Raw genomic sequence first — 25,115 nt, 5'->3', positions numbered from 1 at the left:
TTCACTTCATTTATTTGCTCAGGCAGCTCTCATTGCCTAAAATTTTCACCCCTGCTGTTTTGCTAAAGGGTGGGATAAGGGGTAATGAGGGAGGAAATTTTAGGGGGTGAAAACAGCACAAGCCAAAAGCCCCACTCAGATACTCACTTCTCTTGAAGCCTTTTCCAGATCCCTAATAAGAACTAACCACCCTCTCTGACACACTCTGTTGTACTTTGTGGTACTTTGTGCTTCTCTGTTAACATGCCTCTGTGTTTTGTGCTGTCTGTATTTGTGGATGCATCTTCCTCCTTTAAAGTACAAATCATATCTTAATCCCTTGGCCCTTCTACCCAGTACTTAGCACAAATGCTCAGTAAATGTTTCTTTTTTTTTTTTTTTTGGAGACAGAGTCTTGCTCTGTCGCCCAGGCTGGAGTGCAGTGGCCGGATCTCAGCTCACTGCAAGCTCCGCCTCCCGGGTTTACGCCATTCTCCTGCCTCAGCCTCCCCAGTAAATGTTTCTTTAACACATGTGACAGAGAAAGGAGAGGAGAGTGATTGGGATTGGGAGCAGGAGGGTTCTGAATGTCATTTTAAGGGGTTTGGGCTCGCTCTTGGCAGCAATGAGCCATAGCCGCCTTTGAACTGTGCAGCACTTATCAGAGCTGTGATGCCAAAGGATGCAGTGGAAGGGGAGGACAGCCAGCATGCCTGGGCACGGTCCCCAAGTCAGAGGACATCAGTGGGAGAAGGCATGGAAGCAAGTAGCTACCATCTTATGAATCTGAGCACCCATTCAAATGTGGCAAGGAAAAAGGAAGGCATTGAGCATGGTTTTGAGGTTTCCAGCCTGGGTGATTGGAGGCTGATGCAGGCTTCTTACCAAAAAGGGCCCTAGGCAGTTTCACCAGGAATGTTTAAGGAGTTTATCATGACCCTATCTCTTCCTCATCTAAAAGTCTTCCTAAAATCAAAACAGTATGTCCTGTGGAAATATTTCATTGTATCAAATATAATGAGAAGTAAAATATTCTCTCTACTTGACGTATGATACACTGACTCCTTGTAGTGGACAATTTTCACTTGTCTTTTTAGTAATGGATTTTATTAAAAATAGATGTTAATAACTGCTTCTTTAATCTTTAAACGTGGCCCTCTGAGAGCAGCTTACCGTAAAAGAAACGGTTGTCAGCTTTCTTTTAGCTCCTCAGTCCCTCCTGCCCCTTCATAACAACAGAAAATTTGCTTTGCACCTGCTCCAACTGGGTTCGAAGAGATAAGCATCTTGCAAGCCCAGAAAATTGTAGTATCAAATCTCAGCCCCAACTGTGAGGCAGCACTGTCATCGAATCCCTGCTGAGAGGCGTTGCTTTCCCAATTCCCAAAAGAGTTCTTTCTCCCCGGCCCCTTTTCAGGCTTGAACTCTGACCGAAACCCTCTTTTTAACTCCCAGCATGCACTGCACTTGGTACTGACACTGACCCATCCCTGCTTCCTCTATTCTGCACTGGACTCATCAGTAGGTCAGGCGTTGGTAGCCCCGGGGTCACTGGGGTGCCCAATTCCAATAATGAGCACATTTAGCCAAGGAGAGGAAATGTACCCTTCTATTTGTTACAGTCCATTGCTTTTTTCCAGAAACAAATGCTAAAAGAACATTTGATATATTGTGGTTTGGTAAATACACATATGCACTGCCTAATATTCACAAAGTTGCCTCTCTTTTTTGCATCTTCATAAAATAAATGTATTGTTCTAACTCATGATTTATTTTAAGAGGGATATACCTATTTCACAGCTAGGAAAAATGTAAGTGTTTTAAAATAAAGTTATATTCAGAATTCTCTTGCAATAATTTCAAATAAAAATAGCAAATACTATTTAAATGCATATCACATTCTAACAGACTTGTGTGTCATTTTAAAGGGAAAGAAAAAAATGCTGACAAGGACTTTACAACGTTGTCTTTAAAATTTCTTCTTAGGCTTTCCAAACAGACCGAAGTCATTAAAAATACTCCTTAACCCCCAAAGTCACAAAAAAGAAGCTACCCAGGTTTATTATCAGAAGGTTGAACCTCTGTTGAAGCTTGCAGGAATAAAAACTGATGTAACAGGTAAGTAATTTTCAGAATATAATTTCACCATTTACAAAAATGTACAAAAGCAAGATAACCCGAATTTGTTCTTAATGCAAACTTGGGAAACTACTTGTAATATCTACAGCATTTTTATGTCTTCATAACCTACTGGAGCCAGCTTGAGGGTTACAATTTAATTATTTTTATTAGAATGTTAATATTTTCTCTTTAGAATTTAGAACTTTTCAGATTTTTTTTTCAGACATAAACAATTGTTAGATATAATTCTAAAGGAAGCTGTATACTTGTTTACATCTTCATTGAGATGTTTGCTATTTACATGTTAATTTTGCAGTTAGGCAAGCAATTGATTTTTTGCTCGTTTATATAGTTGATGTCATTCCATAGAATTCTTCCTCGGGTTGTTTTCGTTCTGATTCTGACCCCTGCTGGTTAGGTCAAAACTAAGCACTGAACTGCTGGTTTTATTAATAGATGAATTTAGAGAGGCTAGAAGTTTAAATTTGTTGTCTAAACTAAGAAGTGTACTTAGGTTTGTGCCAAGGAAAATAGAAACTTGTTAATGCTAAAATTATTACATGATTAGTAATATCCTTTTTGATTTTTTGAATTTGGTGGCCACATTTCTTTATTTCTTTAAGACTTATTTTTGTATGGTGGGGAACTGAGTAGAAGAGTCGATGCTATGGAGAATCACAACTTTCCTAACTTTATTTCTATGTGGCTTCACTAACAGTGGAAATTTGCAATAAATTTTAATTAATAAAAAATATTATAAAATAAGCCTACTCAGGGGACAAGCCCAGAGTGCAATTGGAATTTCCTAGTCCCAGTTATAAATTCCTAAGGAAGGGATTCACAGTGATGTGGCCTTACTCAGGTGTAAACAAAGGAGATAGGTTTCAAGACGTAAATAATGTCATTGAAGGCTACACCTAGTGATTTGGTGGATTGAGGTAGAAGAAAGTTCCAAAAAAAAAAAAAAAAAGCAAGTTTTGTAGGAAGTTCAGCCCCCATGAAGTGTGCTTACAGTTATAGAGGTTCAAGAGAAACTACCATGAAAACTCAAGGGGAATTTTTGAATTAAAATAAAGTTATAGTGAAGAAATTAACTTTCATGTTTGTGACCTTTGGCTTATTTAGAGGTGATTTACAAGTAAAAGAGAAAATTCAGATTTATGTTTTCTTTCTTTTGAAGATTTCCAAAGATGGGCTGAAGGAAAAGTTTGAGATTTGTATTAGGGTGAGACAATTAAAAGTTGAATAAACATGTTGGCATACTAAATGACTATTTTGTGTCGTTGCTTTTACTTGTGAATACTACAAAGCAAGCTTGACATGGATATTGCTATATAGCATTCACTTCAGGAATCTCATTGTATGCTTGCTCTGTGTTCAGCGTTGTGCAGGATGCAAGATCAATAAGATATCATACTTGCAATTGGATGACTTTCTATGTTATTAGGGATTCAAAGAGATACTTAAAATCATTATAGCTGGGGTATACATAAAATAACTTTAATGTCTCAGAGGTGATATTTTGATCGGAAGGTTCAAGAAAAGCATTTGAACTAGGCAGTTTTTAAGAGGGAGACAAAAAATGAGGGAAGGAAATCAGGCTAACAGGCATGTACTGTAAAAGTGGGGCGGGGGAGAGAGAGAGAGTCTGTGTGTGTTACACCCACACGTCTTGAGAGTTTGTGCCATAACTTTGCTCTACTTTCCTCAGTTTTGACATTATCTGAAATCTTATCCTATCATCATAAAATAGCTGCCAGTGGATTTGATCCTTTCTTATTAATATCCAGTGGGATGGGGAGAGGTGTGCATATGTGTGCGAGAGAGACCCAACATGCTTTAATCCTGAAGATGAATTAAAATTTCCTTTTTTCAGTTTGGGTACAGATACTGTATTACTGCAGTCAATCTGGAATAATCATTTATTTAACCATCAAGACTCTTCCCAGGGGCTGAGGGCAGATCCCCTTTTCCTGATGGCTGAAATGCCTCAATTGAATCTGGATTCTGTTAGGGATAAGAAAGGGCAAAATGACTTCTAGGAAAGCTCTCAACAATGTATACTACAGGAGATGTAATTCCAGGTTATGAATGAATCCTAATGTTGCACTCAGCAGTTTACTCATCATGTATTGATCCACAGTTGGTGTAAAATTTTTTTTTATCATAGTGTTGCAATCTGATTTGGCAAGATGACTCCACCAGCAGAATTAAAATTTAAAAGGAAGAGAAAAAGAGATTGGAGACAAGAAAACTGGTATACAAAGCCTGAACTAAGGCAGAGGAAATCATCTAAATGTGCTTTCCTTCTTTCTTGTATTGGAGACAAAAATATTATGTCTAGAATTTTGTTCTCTAAATTTGTAAATATTACTAAGTACCATATTTAAAAATAAAACAATAGAATATTCCATAAAGCAAATTTAGAATTTACTTACATTTATGCCGAATGACTAATTATTAGCTGCCTAACACTCCTCCTACAGGCAAATTTATAAAATTACATCCTTCACTTATAAAACCATTTTAGTATGCATATTGGCTCAGTATTTATGAAAAAATATTTCTTGAATAAACCTGAATATTTGAAAAGTTTTAGTCTTTCTGCCTATCTTACAGTGTTATTTTTGTGGTTGAAATAATATATTTGAAACTTTGTATATTATACTACAGAAAGATGGTCATAATACTGTTTCAGTTTCAAAAATTATGTCATAGTAAGATTGAATTTGTATTTTATTTGGAAAAAAAAAAGCATATGGAAGAGTAAAGCAGAAAGAGGACATATCTTCTACATGTCCAGTGGGACATTGTTGTAATGTATCCTTGTGTGCATGGGTGAATCCAAATGGAATTGGAATTACAAAATAAACCCTATATGATGAGTTCATTAGGAAATAGTGCTATATAAATATGAAGTATAATATGAACAATTATAGCTAGATATATACACAATAAGGTATTGTAATTTTTTCATAAATTTATTTTAAAAATGGATCTTACCACATTAATAAAAATATACTTCTTTCAGCTTGGGTTGTGCCAGAATCCTAACTACTTCTGAATATAGATCAGCATGTTTCAAAATACTTGTGCTAAAGTTGCATCCCCACTCTGCTACAACCACCAATGTAGCATCTTACCTAATGGCATCAGAAAAACTTCTGGGAGAACCTGGGAAGAATTATTTTTTCCCAATTACCTATTCATACACAAATCAAAGAAGAGTATGAACTATAAGCCCTCGCTGGCATATGATATCATTTCTCTTGCTTCTAAAACAAAGCAGGTTTTAGAGATTGTACCATTAAAGGTGTGAGAGATATTTTGAGGATCAGAGATCCATAGGATAATGCATAGAACAATAGAGTGAAAAAGTTAAGGCAGCAGAGAAATCAGACTGATAAGAACTTTTGAGGCCATATGGTTCAATTTTTTCCTTGTGGGTGGAGCACAGATGTGTGGCGCTCAACTTTGGCTTGGCCACCTACACTAGAGGCAGAGTATGTTGTTACTGGACAGTACTGTTTGATATTCTTTTTTTTAAATTATACTTTATGTTCTAGGGTACATGCGCACAACATACAGGTTTGTTACATATGTATACATGTGCCGTGTTGGTGTGCTGCACCCATTAACTCGTCATTTATGAATGTTCAGAGTTACTGTACCTTTGGGCAGATTAGAAAAGGCACTTCCTCTGTGCTAACTTACAAAAAGTTGCCCTTTCTTCCAGGCTAATTCATCCTTTGCTTATAAAACCATTTTAGTATGCATAATGCATTTAGTATGCATATAGTACGCATAGTATGAAAGTATTTCATACTTTCAAAATATTCATATTTCAAAAATATTCAGCCCAAGGTCACTAGATTCAGCCTAGGGTCATTTGTTAGATTGCAAATTCATCATTCCTGTTGGCCAAGTACCTTCGTGCTAGGCATAAACTGTACAAAGTGAGAACTTGTGAGCTGACATTTGCCTCTTTGTAATTTTTGTCTACTAGAGTTAATGTTATCTTTTGTAGTAATATGAAATCAATGTGCCCCATCTATTGTATAAGAGTCACTGAGATATTTGAAGACAGATACCCTGTCTGTCCCTCATCTCTTGTTCATGATAGGTACTTTCATCGCCTTCAGTTACTTTTTTGCATTAACAGAGCTGTTAGACTTTATCATGGTCATTATCATTATCATAGTCAAAGACATTTATCTGAAGGAAACCTTGATCTGTGCCAACTCAGGGCTCTTGGGAGTGCCTAGTCACCAGATAATTTTACCTCCTGGGCAGAGGTGTCAAGAAAGTGGTGTTTGTTATCATTTTCCTCTTCCTTCTCCTAAAATCATGCTTCTAACATGACTGTTAACAAGTCTCTTTGTAGTGTTTCTGTGGCTGCTTTTGGCTCTACTTGAAGCCTTCCATTTCTTGGAAATGCCTCTTGCCATTCTAAATCTCAACCAGCAGAAAGCTAGGCCATCTAATGAAACTGTGTCACAAAAGATTCCAGTAGCCTGAGACATCACTCCTTCCAATTTTACCTGCATTTTAATGAAAAATCTGAAAAGTAAATGTTCTTGCATCATATCTAGCTAGAGAGAAAGATAATTCTGTGTAAAAGATTCTTTGTATTACCTCTTAAATAATTATGGGTATATATGGCCAATCCTGTTCCCAACATTCAGATGTGAGTTAGGAAGTTGGAACTTTATACCTGGGGACAATGAAGACTCATTAATGGAGTATATACAAAAAAGTGATATAATTAAATATGTGTCTGAAAATGGTTATTCTGGCTAGAGTTGGGGAGAGGTTTGAGGGAGATAGGATAAAAGGCTATTGTAGTACAGGTGGAGTATCTCTTATCTGAAAGGCATGGGACCAGAACTGTTTCAGATTTAGGATGTTTTTAGTTTTTGGAATATTTGCATTATACTTAACCAGTTCAGCATCCCTAATTTGAAAATCTGAAATTGAAAATGCTCCAGTGAGCCTTTACTTTGAATGTCATGTCAGTGCTCCAAAAGTTTTAGATGTTGAAGCGTTTTGGATTTTAGATTTTCCAGTTACAGATACTTAACTTGTCTACACATGAAAGATATTTAGTGATCAGATCTAGGGAATTAGCTGGGAGAAATGGAGGAATGCTGTGGCATAATTTAAAGACAGAAACAACTGTCCTTGGTCATGGAGTGGTTCTGGAGAGTGGAGGAAAGGGACAATATAGAAAGAAGTCATTTTCCTGTCTTGGAGTAGATGATGGAACACAAAAAGAACAATATATTTGAGAGAGAATATATTTGAAGGTTTACATAATGGATTTTCTTTTGAGCTTATTAAGTTTGAAGTACCTACAGGACAGGAAATGACATTTCAGTATCATATTCTGCACTAGAATTTTATCACCAAACCAAGAAATATTTATGTCCAAATCAAATCTCACCTGATTTTATTTCAGCTGATTTTCTCATCAACATTCAGTATCAACCTTAAGACTTTCTCTTGTGTTCCTGAAGTTACATTTGCACCGAAAAGGGGAGGGGGACATTCCCAGCAGTGAGAACTGTGTCCAAAAACCTGTAAACTGTGAAGATTTCTCATCTCCTATTTAGAGAGAGCACAGGTTGGCAATCTCATAGGAAAAGGCAAATAGATTGAAGAAGAGGCTAGGTTACATTTTTTGAAATTACATTTGTCTGGTAATCCTCTCCTTATGTTTGTTTGGAGGGGGATGATTTGAATCTGGCTGTCACTGATTCCAGGGCCCACAATAGCCTGTCTAAATACATATTTGGTCCTTTCTACTATATCTAAATAGCAATCCAGATCACTCTTTATCCTTTTGCCTAACATTGTTTTTTATAACCACCTATTACTTCATATTACAATTCATCATTTAATTAGCGTATATTGTCTATCTCCAGAATGCAAATTCCTGAGGCCAAAGACTATTCATTTTGTTCATTTTGCTAATATAGTTTATAAATGTGGATAGTCAGGTTCTTTTCATTTTGTTTCTCTGTTCCAGATCTTTGATTTTATTGAACTTTTACAATGTTACTTAAAACATTGCTGTTTTCAGACAGGTTGCATTAGTGTATAATCAAATTCCATCCACAATATCAAAACACTATCATAAATTTAAAAAAGTAAAAATAGCATTTAATAATAACATAGTTCTAAAGCTCATTATTGGATTTGGAAAACTTTACCAGTGTAAGCTTTTGTATAAAAGTAAGGCTTGGTAAACTGATTCTTAGCATAAATATTTTTTCATAATATTCTTAATTATTTTTAATGTGTATATGTGAGATGTTTTATTTTGCATTTTAAGGTTGTAACTACTTGCTGTAGTTATAAATGAATGATCAGCACACATCTTCTATGATAACCTTTCAACTTTATTAATATTAATATTTTTATGTAGTTTTATTATGGCTTTCTTCTGATTAGAATTTAATATAGAGAGGTTTTATTCATGTGAGTGTTAATGACATTTTGAATAAGCTATGGGAGAATTACAATGTAACACTGCTGGATACAGAATGATTCTTTGAGACACCAAGACTAATAATTTTTAACAATATCTAAAAACATTGTAGGAAAAGCTTGAACCATGCTGGCACCAGGGACAGACAGGCATGAAAGATTAATGTAATCTTGCATATAATGACACACATTCTTACACAAAAAATCCATCTGCAATGTCATGTCAGTCAGCAGAAATCTTTGATGGGTGGATACAGCTGGGCTGTCTCTTCTGGCAGAGCTGCCCTGGAAAATGCTAAATGTGGTTGTGATGCTTGGTGCCATCTGCAGTGTGCCCGTTTATCCTGTCTTCACTGGCATTTACAATACTGCATAGGGCATCAGTGACTGTGGAGACAGAGATATGGAGTGACAGATTCATTTCCCCGGAGGGTCTGAGCTCTGGTGGGCCAGTGTGCCACCCTCCTTCTTGGGTCTGGGTCTCCTATAATTGGTGTTGGCTTTACTTTGTATTTTCACATCCAACTCTTCCTCTTTTTAGTCTAACAGTTCCAGTACACATTCTTCTGGTTTGTAAGTCTTACACTAACCTTTCAACTAATTTATTCATGTAAGGTTGCCAAACTGATTTAACATTGACTGTTTGATGCCAGCTAATATACTTTATTTTCAAAATACTGCTCCTCCTAAGCCTCTGATTTAAGGTACATGTGTCTTATTTAGAGAATACTAAACAGGCACCAGGATAAATTCTGTAACCACTATGCGTGGGATATTCCCAAATGACTTATGTAATTGAAACAAATATATGACCTTCTTTTACATAAAGCTATAAAACACATCAGGCCACTAACACTTAGTCCTCTTGCCCATGATTAAAATATAAATATTCAAGAATAAATGTTGTTTTATGACTCGACCATATGTTTATTATATTATTTTACCAGAACAAGTTAAAAAGTGTAGATCATTGTTTAAAACTTTCACTTTGTCTGTGTGTGTGTGTTTTTTTTAATAGTAATGGAATATGAAGGGCACGCTCTGTCACTGCTTAAGGAATGTGAACTCCAGGGATTTGATGGGTAGGTTATATTATTAATATATATCATGTCATTTATGTATTAAATGCCTTCAGTAGTTTTAGCCACGTATTTGGAACTAACATTTAAAAATATTTGTAATGTATGTACTCTGGCTTTATCTTGTTCATAATAATTAATGATAATATGTCATCTCTCAGAATCTGGCATAGGAAAGCAAAGAGAGGAATCTAATTATAAATACTGGGAAATGACAGTGTACTACCCTATACTTATTAATGTGGGTCCATTTGCATCTCTAATTATTGGCTTTTACCATGTATCTAGAAAAGTACTGATGGAAGATGTTATACTGGTCACATGGCATAACTATATGATGATCCTCTTTTACAAATTAGTTGATAGGTTTAATAGCTACCCATTGGTTAATTTGTGATAGATTGAAGGAAGATATTTCATAAATACAAATAAATAAATACATTATTTTCAGAAAGAATAAGAAAGAATTTTAATTATCTCGGCCGGGCGCGGTGGCTTAAGCCTGTAATCCCAGCACTTTGGGAGGCCGAGACGGGCGGATCACGAGGTCAGGAGATCGAGACCATCCTGGCTAACATGGTGAAACCCCGTCTCTACTAAAAATACAAGAAAATTAGCCGGGCGAGGTGGCGGGCGCCTGTAGTCCCAGCTACTCGGGAGGCTGAGGCAGGAGAATGGCGTGAACCCGGGGGGGCGGAGCTTGCAGTGAGCTGAGATCTCGCCACTGTACTCCAGCCTGGGGCACAGAGCAAGACTCCGTCTCAAAAAAAAAAAAAAAAAAAAAAGATTTTTAATTATCTCATAATGTAGTGACTACAATAGAGGTATGTTATTCACAGTGGGCATTGGAAACCATTGTTTGCAATACATTGAAGTGTATAGAGATTGTTCACTGGCATGCAAACATTAGAACCAAGGCAAGTGATATAAATTGCGATTTTTAAAAATTAGGTTTTTAAAATTTGCTAAAGTGTTGGATTGATGTGTAAGACTAAAACGTATTCTTTTAGGGAAGATTTTTTTACATGAATAGATATTTGAGAATTTAAAAAGTTGACAAGTGTGTGAATTATTTGTGTTACATGGTGACGGGCAGCGGGCAGGGGCAAAGACCCATAAGGTCAGGAAAGGGAGTTAGATCTGTCCTTTCACCAAAGTGAAAGGCATTAACTTTCCCAAAGAATGATTTGAATGTGTTGGGGAGGGAAGCAATGCAATCAAAATCAAGTATTGGCAGGGCTGTTTTTCAGAAATGCTTATTTATTTATTTTTTGGATGAGGAGAAAACAATAGCTGTTGAGAAAGAAAATGTGGTAAAACATGATTTTTCCAAAAGGAATCTAATTGAGGGAAGTAAATCTAGATAGCAATACTGTATAAGCATTGGGAATGAAAAATATGGGGTAAGAGATTACTTCAGAACTTTATACTTAGAGGTAAACAAAAACATTAATAGGCGTCATTTAGAACATTGTCTTACAAGTATACAATTTAAGAAAAGTCCTTGGGGGAATCATGCCCACCAACTACCTATTTGAATATGCTGCATAGTCCCTCACTAGGCCTCATGAGTACATGAAGGTAGCGGCATTGCAAATGAGTCCCTGCTTTCAAACTTGATTAGATCAAGAATGAGAATGAAGATATCACAGATATTAAACTTGGTCTTACACAGCAGCATTACAAAATGTTCTGCTGAATGCAGTATCTATCAATATGTTTTACTGGTATTTGTACTGGTTAAAGGGATGAAAATAACTTTTCAGAATGAAGAAAGACTATTGCTGAAGTGTAGTATAGTAATATTTTTCTCTTTACCTGAACATATTTAGTCCTTATTTATTTTTCATGGCAAGTGTTGTTATTTTTCAGTGTAGAGCTAAAAGATATATAGATTTTTCAGTTATTACTTACGTCTTACAAACCAAATAGTTTGGCCTAACCGTTATTTGAATTATGTAAGTGTTTCTAAACTCTAGGGCATGCTGATTTATTTCAGACTTACAATAATTTAAAATTTCTACTGAAAGTCATCTTCTGTGTCCTAAGATTCTTTAGATCAGGGGTCCCCAACTCCCAGGCTACAGACCAATATCAGGCAGTGGCCTTTTAGGAACTGGGAGGCACAGCAGGAGGAGTGGCAGAAGAGGGACCGTTTCCACCTGAGCTCCGCCTCCTGTCAGGTCAGCAGGAGCATTGGATTCCCGTAGGAGTGAGAGCCCTATTGTGAAATGGGCATGCAAGGGATATAACTGGGAATGCGAGGGATCTAGGTTGCATGCTTTTGATAAGAATCTAATGCTTGGTGATCTGAGGTGGAACAGTTTCATCCTGCAACCAAACCACTCCCACCCCACCCCACCCCCCAGTCCATGGAAAAACTATCTTCCCACAAAAAAAGGTCCTTGGTGCTGAAAAGGTTGGGGACCACTTTCAATAGCTTATTTATTTTTGTGGGTTCAGTTTTCCCAGTAGAAGCTGATATGGTAGTTGGAGTAATTGTCTTAATAAAATGGCAATTGTAAGTCACTGTACTTAGAATTATATAGACAGATATATGAGGAGAATAATAGAAACAGTTTCTTCAGTTACTTCAAAGGAACAATTCTCTTGCAAGTAAAATTGTTTGAAAATAGAATATTCTACATTGGTGAGTTTTCTGTTCCTGAACCTGTTCTAAAGAGTGGCTAAAGGAAAATTTTGGGGGAAATTTATAGAAGAGGTACAGAGATGAGAGAAGGTTAACCTCAAAATGCTATGACATTTTGATGAGAGACAGATTCACATTCCTTTAAGAACTTTAGCCTGAAGTACCTCCGTCTCACACTAGTGGAGCTATTCATAGGGAGTGATTAGGAAATCACCTAGCAGTTTGGTTTCTAGATACAGGCTGAGGAAGTTAAGAGCCAAAAAAGATTCTATGTATAGTATTTAGTAAAGCAAAATGATTTGGTAAGTAATGTTTCAGAAATGCTATTTGCTAAGATTTTGGAGTTTTATTTTTTTTAATGAGTTCCATATGTTTCTATGAGACATCTTGTGACATTTCTAAACCCAACAGAACAGTGTATCAGCACTTACCATAGCTGGTTCTCCACTGCAGTGTGTCCTAGGAAACACTCTCAGATCCACCGTTAAACCTTGTAAGAGCTTAAGATTCTATATCGCTCCCTATTTTACCAGGCAGGAGTAGGAAGTTTTATGAAGGAAAATAAAAGAATACCAGTTACATAGACTTGAAGCAGTAATACTTGCATTTGTAAGTGTGAGGATAGTTTTAAAAATCTGTAGATTTTATGCAATTGTAAATATATGAATTCCTTGCTATTATTTGTTTCACAATTTTTAAAAAAATTGTTGAGTTATTTTTTCTCTTGTTCATTTCACCATTAATTAGACCCATAATGATCTAGACATTATTTGGATTATATTGACTTTTTATCAGATTGAACATATCTGTATTACTTAGTAAGGTAAAAAACAAAAACAAAAAAAAAACCCTTTTCCAGAAAGAAAAAAACTGTGAATCAAAACTACAATAATATATTGAACATTTCATAGATGATGGGTTCATAGATAAGTATAAAAACATTCATTAAAAAAATCTTTATCACTCTTTAAAAAAGGATATATTATCACCCAGTGGTTCTTTTCTAGACAGAATCATTCTGTTTGGAGTCCATGCAAGGAGTTTACTTATTTTAAAAACAAGATTTGTCACATGTAAAAACAAGATTTGTCACGTGCAAAGTATGAGTTACTTGAAGGTTTAGGTTTTAGAGTGGCACAAGTGTGATTAACTCACATAAATGATTGAATATTTTGCTTTTTGCCTTTCTTGTAGTATTTAGACTCTTGTGGTATTTTTGTAAGAAGCTGTTGATGAAAAAAGCCAAACTGTAAAGTATTTAAAGAGGTTTATTTTGAGTCAAATATGAGTGACCACGGCCTATGACAGCCCCAGGGGGTCCTGAGAACATGTGCCCACAGTAGTTGGGTTACAACTTGGTTTTATACATTTTAGGGATACAGAAGTTATAGCCAAAGACATAAATCAATAAATGTAGGGTGGTATACATTGATTTGGCCCAGAGAGGTGGACATCATGGAGCTGATGGTGAAGGGCAGCTCACAGGTGAATTCAATGATTTTCTGATTGTCAGTTGGTTGATAAGTTTTGCTGAAAGATTAGAAGTCATCAGAAAGAAATTCTTGAGTTAAGATAAACAGGGTGGTGTAGGCTGGGCGCAATGGCTCACACCTGTAATCCTAGCGCTTTAGGAGGCCGAAGAGGGGCGATCACCTGAGGTCAGGAGTTTGAGATCAGTCTGGCCAACATGGCAAAACCCTGTTTCTACTAAAAATACGAAAATTAGCCGGGTGTGATGGCATGTGCCTGTAGTCTCAGCTACTCAGGAGGCTGAAGCAGGAGGATCACTTGAACCCAGGAGGCAGAGGTAGCAGTGAGCTGAGATTACACCATTGTTCTCCATCCTGGGCAACAGAGTGAGACTCCATGTCAAAATAAATAAATAAAATAAGAAATTATAAAAATAAAGATAAACGGAATTGTGGAATCACAGGTTCTTATTATATAGATGAAGCCTCCAGATATCAGGCTTCAGAGATAATAGATGGTCAATATCTCTTATCAGACCTTAAAGGGTATCAAACTCTTAGTTAAATCTCTCATGGATCAGGAAAAGACCTGGAAAGGGAAGGAGATTCTCTATAGAATGCAAATTTCTCCTGCAAATTATGGCTTTGCAGGGCCATTTCAAAATATGTCAATAAAATACATTTTGGGGTAAAATGCTTTGATTTCCTCTAGGGCCTGCTATTTGTTATTTAATGCTATACCAGAGTCAGGTTGGAGTTGGGGATCTTATTGCTACAAAGTCTGTTTTGTCAGTCTTACGATCTCCTTTTTTTTTTTTTTTGAGATGAAGTCTCACCCTGTAACCCAGGCTGGAGTGCAGTGGTGCAATCTCGGCTCAGTGCAACCTCTGTCTCCCAGGTTCAGGCGATTCTCCTGCCCTAGCCTCCTGAGTAGCTGGGATTACAAGCATGCACCACCATGCTCAGCCAATTTTTTCTATCTTTAGTAGAGACGGGGTTTCACCGTGTTGGCCAGGATGATCTTGAACTCTGACCTGGTGGTCCGCCCTCCTCGGCCTCCCAAAGTGCTGGGCTTACATGCGTGAGCCATCACATCTGGCCTATGATCTACATCTTAATGTCAGTGCTGGTCAGTTGCACCTAAACTCCAAAAGACAAGAGGGTATAAGGAGGCATATCTAACCTCCCTTCCTATTATGACCTGAACTAGTTTTTCAGATTTTCTTTGGGATCTTTGTGGTCAAGAGGGGAGGGTCCATTCAGTTAGTTAGAGGGCTTAGAATTTTATTTTTGTTTTACAAAACTTATTTCCTAGGTTGAGACACTGTACGTGAACATGATCTTAATGACTGAATAGTTGTTAACGTAAATAAATATATTTTTTTCTAACTCACTTAATTTCACATTGGTTCTACTGGTAAACTGTTTTTCAAAATAAAATTCTCATAAGGCTATTTTTATTAGGTTTAATATATACAAAAGGTATCTAATATATTGAATAATATTTCAGTTTCTAAGGCCAAATTGTCTTATTTCAAATCCCTGTTCTCTTACTTACTAGTGGTACAATCTTGAAAAAGTTTACTTAATCTTTCCATGTCTTAGTTTCCTAATCTGTAAATTGAGAGCAATAGTACCTATTGCTTAGTTATTTTTCCACTTAAATGAATTAATACATGGAGAATGCTAAGGAAAATGTCTGATATATATATTATAGTAATTATTCACTAAATATTTCTTTATTGTTATAATTGTCATTTGTATTAGTTTCAAAAGATTTAACATAGAATGTATTAGGGCAAAATTTCAGGTGTTTCAGAACATGCTCACAGGGAGGCCACCTCTAATAACTCTAGTAATATGTTAACATATGCTTGATGCTATAACTGTATGCAGGATTCTAGGAGTTAAGTGTTCACATCCTATGTATATAAGGATCGAGTTCTTTGGTGCTAAATTAGATTTTTTGGGGTATGACTTCACATAGTCTTTGTGGTCATACCCATATGTCAACATTTAGACAGCCAGGGATCAAGTGTTACATTTAAGTTCATAGATTAGAAATCTCATAGAGATTTTCAAAATCAGGTAAATTTCAAATAAAAGCTTGGTTTTTTCATTTATAAAGATGAGGCTGTTGCCTATTTTGCAGACTTCTGAGGATATAATAGAAATTAGTAAACATATTACCTGATATATAGTTTGTCCTTAGTAAATATCCTTTTTCTCTGACTAGGTGGTCGCATTGCAAACCTCTGGAATCAGTTTAGACGTAAGAATAAAACAGACCTAATCAAAAATGACATGGATCATATCTTGAGTCTTCTAACCAGAGTGGACTTGGATTGCCCAGGCTATGTGGAGCTAGTGGGATGCGGAAGATGGGGACTAGAGGGAATAGATGGCTGAGAGGAAGATGGTGGGAACAGACTGAAAAGACACTTTCAGCCTCCTGTTGCCACCCTCCAGAGCTTCCTAAACTTAGAGAACCAATAACTACTGCTGACTGTGGCCCATAGGCAGTTTCATCTGAAATACAATGTTTTTAAATGTATTGAATGCTAGGTGCTAGTATTTACAAATTAGGAGACGCAGCCTTAAATCAGAATCTCCGGCTTCTCTAGAAAAACCAGATCTGGTTCCATTAGGCCTCCTGCATGATGTGAGTGGGCCACAGTGAAGAAGAGGCTGCACCTTTGGATTGAGCCTACTCTTCCATTCCTGCTGGGCCCTTGTAGTGCTTGAGTTGTGACATGTGCTTTCACTGAGGCAAAAATCCACTTTCCATTGTGTAAATTGGCGACATTTTGATACATAAAAGTATTTTGCATCCTTTGAACACAAATGATTATGAAACGAATTTCTAGTATCTTATGTGTTACTTTCATGGATTCCACTCCCATAGTCTACTTAACATAAAGATTTAAAAAATATACTAGTAGTACTATCTAGGATCAAAGACTAATAATATTAAATCTAGAAGTACCATATAGCACTAATATCAAGGAGATGAAATTCAGGTCAGGCTTGTAATTACTACATCCATATACTAATGATAATTAGCATTTTCTTAAAGCTTCATATTCTACATGATTTTTATTGCTATCTGTCTTTTCAGAGCTTTATTGAGAATTAGCAGGATTTTATGACTTTAGCTGGTGTTAGTTAAATGAATTGCAGATGACAGTATTATTAACAAAAAATGAGAATGATATGCTTTTGGATGTTAACAGAGCAAAACGCTGGTCAGATGTGAGTTAACATGTTCAAATGTTTTCATACCTCTTAACACACTTAAAGCTATTTTGTCTATGGGGAATTATCCAGCTATTATATTTGTGAAGTAAACTTAACTGTGTAGCATTTGTGTCTTACCCATTGACACATATTAACATGTTTGAAGGTACATGTGAGCAGTCATGCACATAGACTACAAATTAGTAAACTATTTTGAAGTCTAGATTTCATGAATTATTACCAATCATATTGAAGCGTTGCCTTCTTTGCTTAATTTATATTTTTCTAGTGTTGTCTGTGTTGGTGGAGATGGATCTGCTAGCGAAGTAGCCCATGCTTTGCTTCTGAGAGCCCAGAAGAATGCTGGGATGGAAACAGACCGAATCCTGATTCCTGTCAGAGCACAGCTTCCACTTGGCTTAATACCAGCAGGCAAGGGAGTGGCTACAGATTCATTAAACTGACCCTTCTCCCTCTTTTCCTTTCTTATTTGCTAACCTAGACAGCACAACACAGAATTAATGAACGGACTTTGAAAGATCCAGACTTCTGGCGTCCCCACTCGCAAATGTGAGACTTTTTACAAGTCATTTAATCTCTTTGAGCCTTATTTTTCTACTCTATAGAATAGGGATCACAGATATATTACTCACTTTATTACAAGGTTATTGCAGTACTAACCTTTGGATTAAAAAGGGGTTTAATATAGATAAACCATCAGTATATGGAATGGTTATTATTCTCCCTTCCCATAAAAAGATCTAATGATTACACAGTACGAAGCAGGAAGTTTCAAAACAGGGCCCCTCCAGTCTAGCTTCTTATAATTCCATATGAGGTGAATATGGTAACTTGCATAACTGAAGTATAACCAGATAACCTTGAGAATGCCAAAATTACTTGTGACTGGAAGGAGGATAAGGTTTGGAAGGGTGAGATTCTTAATGGCAAGGCTTTTTAATCTTTCTACTCACTGCCATTTTTCAGCATCTAGAATAGACTATGCCACAGTGATGCTCAGTGGAGTCTATTAAGTGAATACATGTAAAGAAGACTTTATATAGTAAATGATACTTGGATTAGGCCTTAAAATGGGTTGGAGCTGGCCTGAAAAGGTAAGAAGGAGTTATCTTCTTGGCTGCAGAAGTAATAAAGCAAAGGCAAAACCCAGGAGTGTTTGAGGAATAGTGAAAAGGCCATTCAATGGAAGATAATGGTATCAAAATAGGCCCAACCATGGAGGCTCCTGCATGCCACAGTAAGGGCTCTGAATTGTATTTCATCAGCAGTAGGGAATAATGGGATGTTTCAGAGCAAGGGGGCAACCTGATTGGAGCTTGTTCAAGGATTCATTTTGCCTCACTGTGTGGAATGATTAGAGGATGGGGGCAGGAGAAAGTAGAGGTCAGAGACAGGGAGAACCGTTAGAGCAACACTGTGATCCAGAAAAGACGAAAACATCATTCAAAAACTGATTGTATTACACAGTCACTCATTCCAAATAATTTAAATAAATGATAGTGAAGGAAATTATTCATTTTAAAAAGTCATACATTATCACTAAAAAAAAGCAGAATATTTTCCACTCTGATTATAGAAAATAATGCACATGGTTGAAAAATTCATATTTTGATAACTTTATTCATTTAGTGTGGATTTTAGTATACTTAGTATTGTTGATAAGTTGACAGAGCATAAGATATTCAAATGCCCTTTTAGAGTGTAAAGTCTTTCAGAAAAGTCAGAATTTAAAAGAAGAGAGAGATTCAGAGATAATCTGATAATTCTAGAGTATATAGGAAAACCTAAAATGGTTTCTAAGTAGAAGACAACAAGAAAATTTTGACTCAGAGAGAAAAATGATGCATTTTGGGCCATCTTTTCATGACATTTTATTTCTTGACCTTTTTATTTTACTTTAGTAGTTCTGACTATAATGGTGGAAACTTTCCACCATTTCCCTCCATGCAAAGTGGATGTGCTTAGGACACTTCATTAGTACTTAAATTCCTGAGGTCATTCATTGACTGCCATACATCAGAAATAGAAAGATGGGTGTCCCTACAGGTATGCATTTGACATAAATTTGGTGGTTGGCTATAAAACTGGTGGTTATTCTTATGTTTTTAGTATGTAATTCAGATTTTATAAAGGAATAGCATTGAGTTTTATCACTATTGTAATTTTTAAGAGTATTTCTGATTTGGGGAGCATTTTATGTATTCTTTGGATATTTGTAGTAATGCCATTTTAACATGTCTTATTTAGAAGACACAGTATGCTGCCAAAACTCTGGTCATTGTATAGGAGTTCTAGCATTCTAATTCTGTTTAATAGGAGGGGAAAGTCATGTATGGGATATGTTTAATATGAGGACTCTATGCCTAGTCAGGGCTTTTGATAGAGAATGGGAACAAGAACAAGGCAGGAAATTTTCAAGCTGAACATGAGGAGACAGTGTGCCTTTGAAGCCATTTGCCTCCTGGAGAGAGACACCCAGAGGGAGAGTGTTTAGTAAATTAATCCACTGAGCCAGCAGACTAAGCCACTGAATTATGGTCAGACTCAAATGGATCAGATGTGGGGAAGCCTGTATTTGAACTGCTGGCCATTAGGAATGGTGTTTGTTGCTATGGGAACTGGTACTAAGGAACTATACTGAGAGAATCTGATTAAAGGGGGAGGGGGAATGGAGAAAAAAGCCTGAGAGGACATAAAAATAAAAAAGCAATCCAGTTGTTGTAAAACAAGGCTCAATCCACATACTGATGGCTGTGAACCATATATTCCTATAGAGTTTGCATAAATAAATTCATGCTTTCCAATTAATTTGAGGAGAATAAAATATTGCCAAGGGACTGTTAATTTCTATGATATTTCAGGCAAAGAACCAAAGTGTAGGTGCCGTTTTCATGAGAATTTTAGATATGCTTGACTAGGAAGTCATTACATCACATTTATCTGTTTGGATGTGGGAGACATTAACAGCCTTATGAATATTCATGGTGTCTGGTTAATTAAGTTAATTGTTCTGCAGAAGTGCTTGCACTTCCAAGGACAATTTTTTTTTTTTTCGCCTCCGTAGTTTCTCTCTGGTATTTCATCAGTAATTCTTTACATGAACTGCTACTTCTGTCCTTACTTTTTGTATTTGGAACATTTTAGCAGCTCTCGGGAGGGAGTGGTGGGCAAAGTTTCTGGTAGTGTTAAGAAAAATAACTTTCAGGCTAATTAAAATGTTTACCTTGAGGTAGAACATTTATAGCTTTTGTGAGAACATTAAACTTACACCATTGTTATTTATGTGAGCAGCATGTTCTTTTGGCATGTAGACATCTTTTCAAATAGAGTACAGTTTCCTGAAACAAAATGTAATCCATCTTTCAGATTATCCCAACAAAATATGTAACAAGCTATCATTTTGCAATCTTACACATACTTTCTCATAAACTTTCCTTTTTTCTTCAGAGTGTCAAAAACCACATTTAAAGATTGAGGTTCAGATTAATGAGTAGTCAATGACTAAAATAATTTTCTGACTTCTAGTCATGTCCGTTATCACTGCCAGCTTCTACAGAATTTAGAGGAAAGTTGCAAAACCTGAGAAGACATGAACAATTTTTAAAGCCATCTCTAGCATTCTAAAGAAAATTTGTACTTGGGCATACTCAGCATACTTCAAACTCACAGAGAATAAATGGTCTATATTTTCTTAAGTCATGATATGTGTCATTCTCTATTGCACGTGACATTACATTATGTTTTTTAATAGCCTTTCTAGAGGAATGCTTTTATGGTCTACTCCTAATTAACCATGGTAATGGAGGAAATGTGTTTCATGGAGTACTATGATCCATCGATAATCCTAAATATCTCACTCTAATTATGTGGACTCCTCCAAAACCTTTACCACAAATCTGATTGGGAAGCACAATGGATTGACTTGTTTCCTCCTTTTCTCTCAATCCATTCCAGATTTATTAGCAATTAGATGGTCAAAGGGCAGGCTGTAGAGGGCCACAAGATCATTGGAAAGGCCTGGATAAAGATCCACTGAGTAACAGGTTTCTATACTACTTGTTTTCAAAACTTAGGGTCCATAGACTCACCTTGTGAACTTGCTAAAACAGATATCTGGGTCCTCTCTCCTCCAAACACATTCTGATTCCATGAGTTGGAGGTAGAACCCAGGAATGTACGTTTTTAACAAGCTCCCAGGTAATGATGCTGCTTGGACCATGCATTCCAGAGAAGTTTCTCACCAAGTCACTGTGCATACAAACCACCTGGGGATCTAATAAATTGCAGACTCTGATTCAGTGTGTCTCGAATGGGGCCTGAGAGGCAACATTTTAAAAATATTTGTTTACTTTCATTCATACTTCTATTACTGTTTTAATACCCATTATCCTTATTTTTAAATGGACAAAAATTATATATATTTATTATGTACAATGTGATGTTTTGAAACATGTATACATTGTGAAATGGCTAAATAAAGATAAACATGCATAAAATTGATATAATGATCACATACTGATTTTACATTGAGAACACTTAAAATCTCTCTTAGAAATTTCCAAGTATATAATACATTGTTACTTAACTATTGTTTTAGCCTGTTCTCATGCTGCTATAAGGAGATACCCAAGACTGGGTAATTTGTAAAGGAAAGAGGTTTAATTGACTCACAGTTCAGCATGACTGGGGAGGCCACAGGAAACTTACAACCATGGCGGAAGGCAAAGGAAGAATCAAGGCACATTCTTCACAAGGTGGCAGAAAGGAGAAATGCTGAGTGAAGTGGGGAAGAGTCCCTTATAAAACCATCAGATCTCATGAGAACTCACTATTACAAGAACAGCATGGGGGAAACCGCCCCCATGATTCAGTTACTCCTACCTGGTCTCTCCCTTGACATGTGGGGATTATAATTCAAGATGAGATTTGGGTAGGGACACAAAGCCTAACCGTATCAACTATAGTCACCAAGTTGTATAACAGATCTCTTGAATTTATTCCTTTTAACTGAAAGTTTATATCCTTGACCAGTATCTCCCCAATCCTTCCCACCCATTAGCCCCAGTAACCACCATTTCACTGTTTGCTTTTATGAGTTTAAGTTTTTCAGATTCTACATAAAAGTAAGATCATGTGGTATTTGTCTTTCTGTGTTTGTCTCATTTCATAATGCCCTCAGGTTCATCTGTGTGTTGTAAATGACAGGACCTCTTTAATGCCAAATAGTATTCCATTGTGTATATAAACAAGCTGATTGTCCCTAATCTGAAGGCCTAAAATCCAAAATGCTACAACATTAGAAATTTTTGAGTGCCAGTATGATGCCACAACTGGAAAATTCCACACCTCATGTGATGGGTAGCAGTCAAAGTACAGTCAAACCTTTGTTTCATATAGAAAAATATTTTAAATATTATGTAAAATTATCTTCAAGCTATGTGTATAAGATGTATAAAACTTTTATGTTTAGACTTGGGTTCCACCCCCCAGATATCTCATTACACCAACAGTGTAAAAGTCTTCCTATTTCTCCACAGCCTTGCCAGCATCTATTGTTTCCTGACTTTTTAATAATCACCATTCTGACTGGTGTGAGATGGTCATTGTGGTTTTGATTTGCATTTCTCTGATGGTCAGTGATATTTAGCTTTTTTAAAAATATATATATATATGTTTATTGGCCACGTAAATGTCTTCTTTTGAAAAGTGTTCATATCCTTTGCCCACTTTTTGATGGAATTTTTTTCTTGTAAATATGTTTAAGTTCCTTATAGATTCTGGATGTTAGACCTTTGTCAGATGGGTACATTGCACAATTTTTCTCCCATTCTGTAGGTTGCCTGTTTACTCTGATGATAGTTTCTTTTGCTGTGCAGAGATAGTTTTCTTGATTTCTTTTTCAGATAGTTGTAAGTGTACAGAAATGCTACTGATTTTTGTATGTTGATTTTGTGTCCTGCAACTTAACTGAGTTTGTTTATTAGCTCTGACCATTCATGGAGCCTTTAGGGTTTCCTAAATAAATGAGATCGTGCCTACAAACAAAGGCAATTTAGCTTCCGTCTTTATGATTTGGAAGCCTTTTATTTCTTTCTCTTGCCTAATTGCTCTGGCTAGAACTTCTACTACTATTTTTATGAGAGTGGTGAGAATGGGCATTATTGTCTTCTTGAGGTACAAGACATTGTTTCTCAACTCATGCAAGTCATTTTAATAAGCACTCAAGTATTGTCATTCCTGCTTGACAGTAGGCCATATTTTGAGTAACAAGGGTCACAGCATAACTTGCCTTTTGGTGAATCAGTTGGAACCAGTTTGCCAGTTCATTACAATAAACTTTTCTTTGCATTGGTATTACTAAAAGTAATTGTGCTTATTTATTATTAATAATTAAATGTTTATTCTTAGATAGTTACCTAAAAAATTATGATTTTAATGACCTCTTGGTTGATAATGGCTAAGCTGCCTCAGCTTCTCCAATTTAGTAACCCAAGTACATATCAGTTCGAAGTAACACAAATGGAAGCAATTATGTATGATCACATAGAAATGCTTCTGATTAGCAAAATCCAGAGGACTGGTCTTTGCCTTGATAACCGGAACACACCACATCCATGCTTTCACAGCTCTTGGCTTTTACTGGGCTTGTTATATTTTTTAATTCAAGAAAAATTGTAGCTTCATTCATTCTGTTCTTAATAATTTTAAATTCTCTTTAGCCTCCTGGGAATGGGAGGGGCTAGCTGGTATTGTCCCCTGTATCTCAGATTTCAGTCACACATAAACATTAAAGGGGCCTGACTTGGGGAGCTCTTTGCCTCTGTGGACTGGTGGGGAAAACCCAGGTGTGTCTTAAATTCTAATAATCACGAAAATCAGAAATCATAATGTTTCAAATACAAATCTTCATACATGGAAAATACAATGGAATTAAACATTTTCTTCAAGGTAGGAGACATTTGTGAGATAACAGGGGATTCTCATTTGGCTAAGAGCTTACCTCTAAGACTCATTAAATGTATTTAGAGCATATTTTTTGTAGCTTGTAGTTATTTTATTTTTCTGAGTTATTATTTGGATTATTTTCTCTTTTATTTATGTATGCATTTGTCTCTGCTCCCCAGAGGCATCCTTTTGCTGTTGATCCTCATTTTGGCATTGAAGCTAAAAACCCATTCATTAAGGTTGGATGGAGTGGGCTTTGATATAGCTAGCATTTGGGAGGTAGAAAATAGACATTCGTGATCAAAGAAGCTGTAAGCGGTTACTATAAACTATTTTTAAATTCCTAAGTAAATATTCAAATAATTGTGTAGACATTTGATGTGCATCTATAGTGTGAATAAGAACTTCTAATATTCACATTAACTTTTCTGATTTTATAAATTCTTATTTATTTTTCATCTGAACATTGCAGAATGACATCTATATAAAGTAAGAGCAAATGTTAATTGAACACATTCTACCCTGATAGTGCATGTTTTAAAATTGCTTTGGCAGGATCTACCAATGTACTGGCACATTCTCTTCATGGAGTTCCTCATGTGATAACTGCAACGTTGCACATTATAATGGGTAAGAATTCTTCCAAAGCAGTTCACATTTTATAAGGAAATTTTGATTTATATAAGGAAGGCTATCTTATTTCCATCAGACTTTAAAGAAAGGCAGGTTCTTTGTCTCTCAAAGTAGAGAAATGTTTGACTAAAAGATAAAAAAGTAGTGCTTCACTATGTGGACTGCCTGTCTTTTCAAAATACTTGCTTTGTAAAGAGCAGTAAACTAAGTTTTACTATAATCTCTATAGAAAAAGAATGTAGTGTGTTCAAAATAATTTTATAACCAGATGAAGAAAATTAATGCATACTCCTTAAGTATATCCAACACTGTTGTAGGACTGTACCAAGGCTCTAGGACTAGGATTATGTTATTAATGAAAAAACATACCAGAAAAAAAATTTCAGCCAGTGTATGTCTATAGATATTTTATTATCCCAATTAGTAGAAAGCATATAAGCTCAGGTGTATGTAATACCAAACTACTGCTAAATCTAAGTTTACCTTGCCCAT

The 25,115-nt window shown here is 36.1% G+C and overlaps 1 protein-coding gene across 3 annotated transcripts in view; it reads left to right on the top strand.

Annotated features, from left to right (window-relative positions):
- The window catches only part of LOC105499537 (CERK like autophagy regulator), a 130,188-nt gene that overhangs the window by 85,004 nt on the left and 20,069 nt on the right, over positions 1-25,115 (top strand). For 2 of the 3 annotated variants that reach the window (XM_011772134.3, XM_011772135.3), the window contains exons 3-6: positions 1,966-2,097; positions 9,608-9,671; positions 17,314-17,456; positions 24,546-24,620. In XM_011772134.3, coding sequence (XP_011770436.2) covers positions 1,966-2,097; positions 9,608-9,671; positions 17,314-17,456; positions 24,546-24,620 — 414 coding nt within the window. The remainder of the gene's footprint in view (positions 1-1,965; positions 2,098-9,607; positions 9,672-17,313; positions 17,457-24,545; positions 24,621-25,115) is intronic. The other variant, XM_011772136.2, reaches the window with a different exon arrangement.

Source organism: Macaca nemestrina, chromosome 11, assembly GCF_043159975.1.
Source record: "Macaca nemestrina isolate mMacNem1 chromosome 11, mMacNem.hap1, whole genome shotgun sequence".
Taxonomy (NCBI): domain Eukaryota; kingdom Metazoa; phylum Chordata; class Mammalia; order Primates; family Cercopithecidae; genus Macaca; species Macaca nemestrina.
This window is presented reverse-complemented; position numbering and strand designations above follow the sequence as displayed.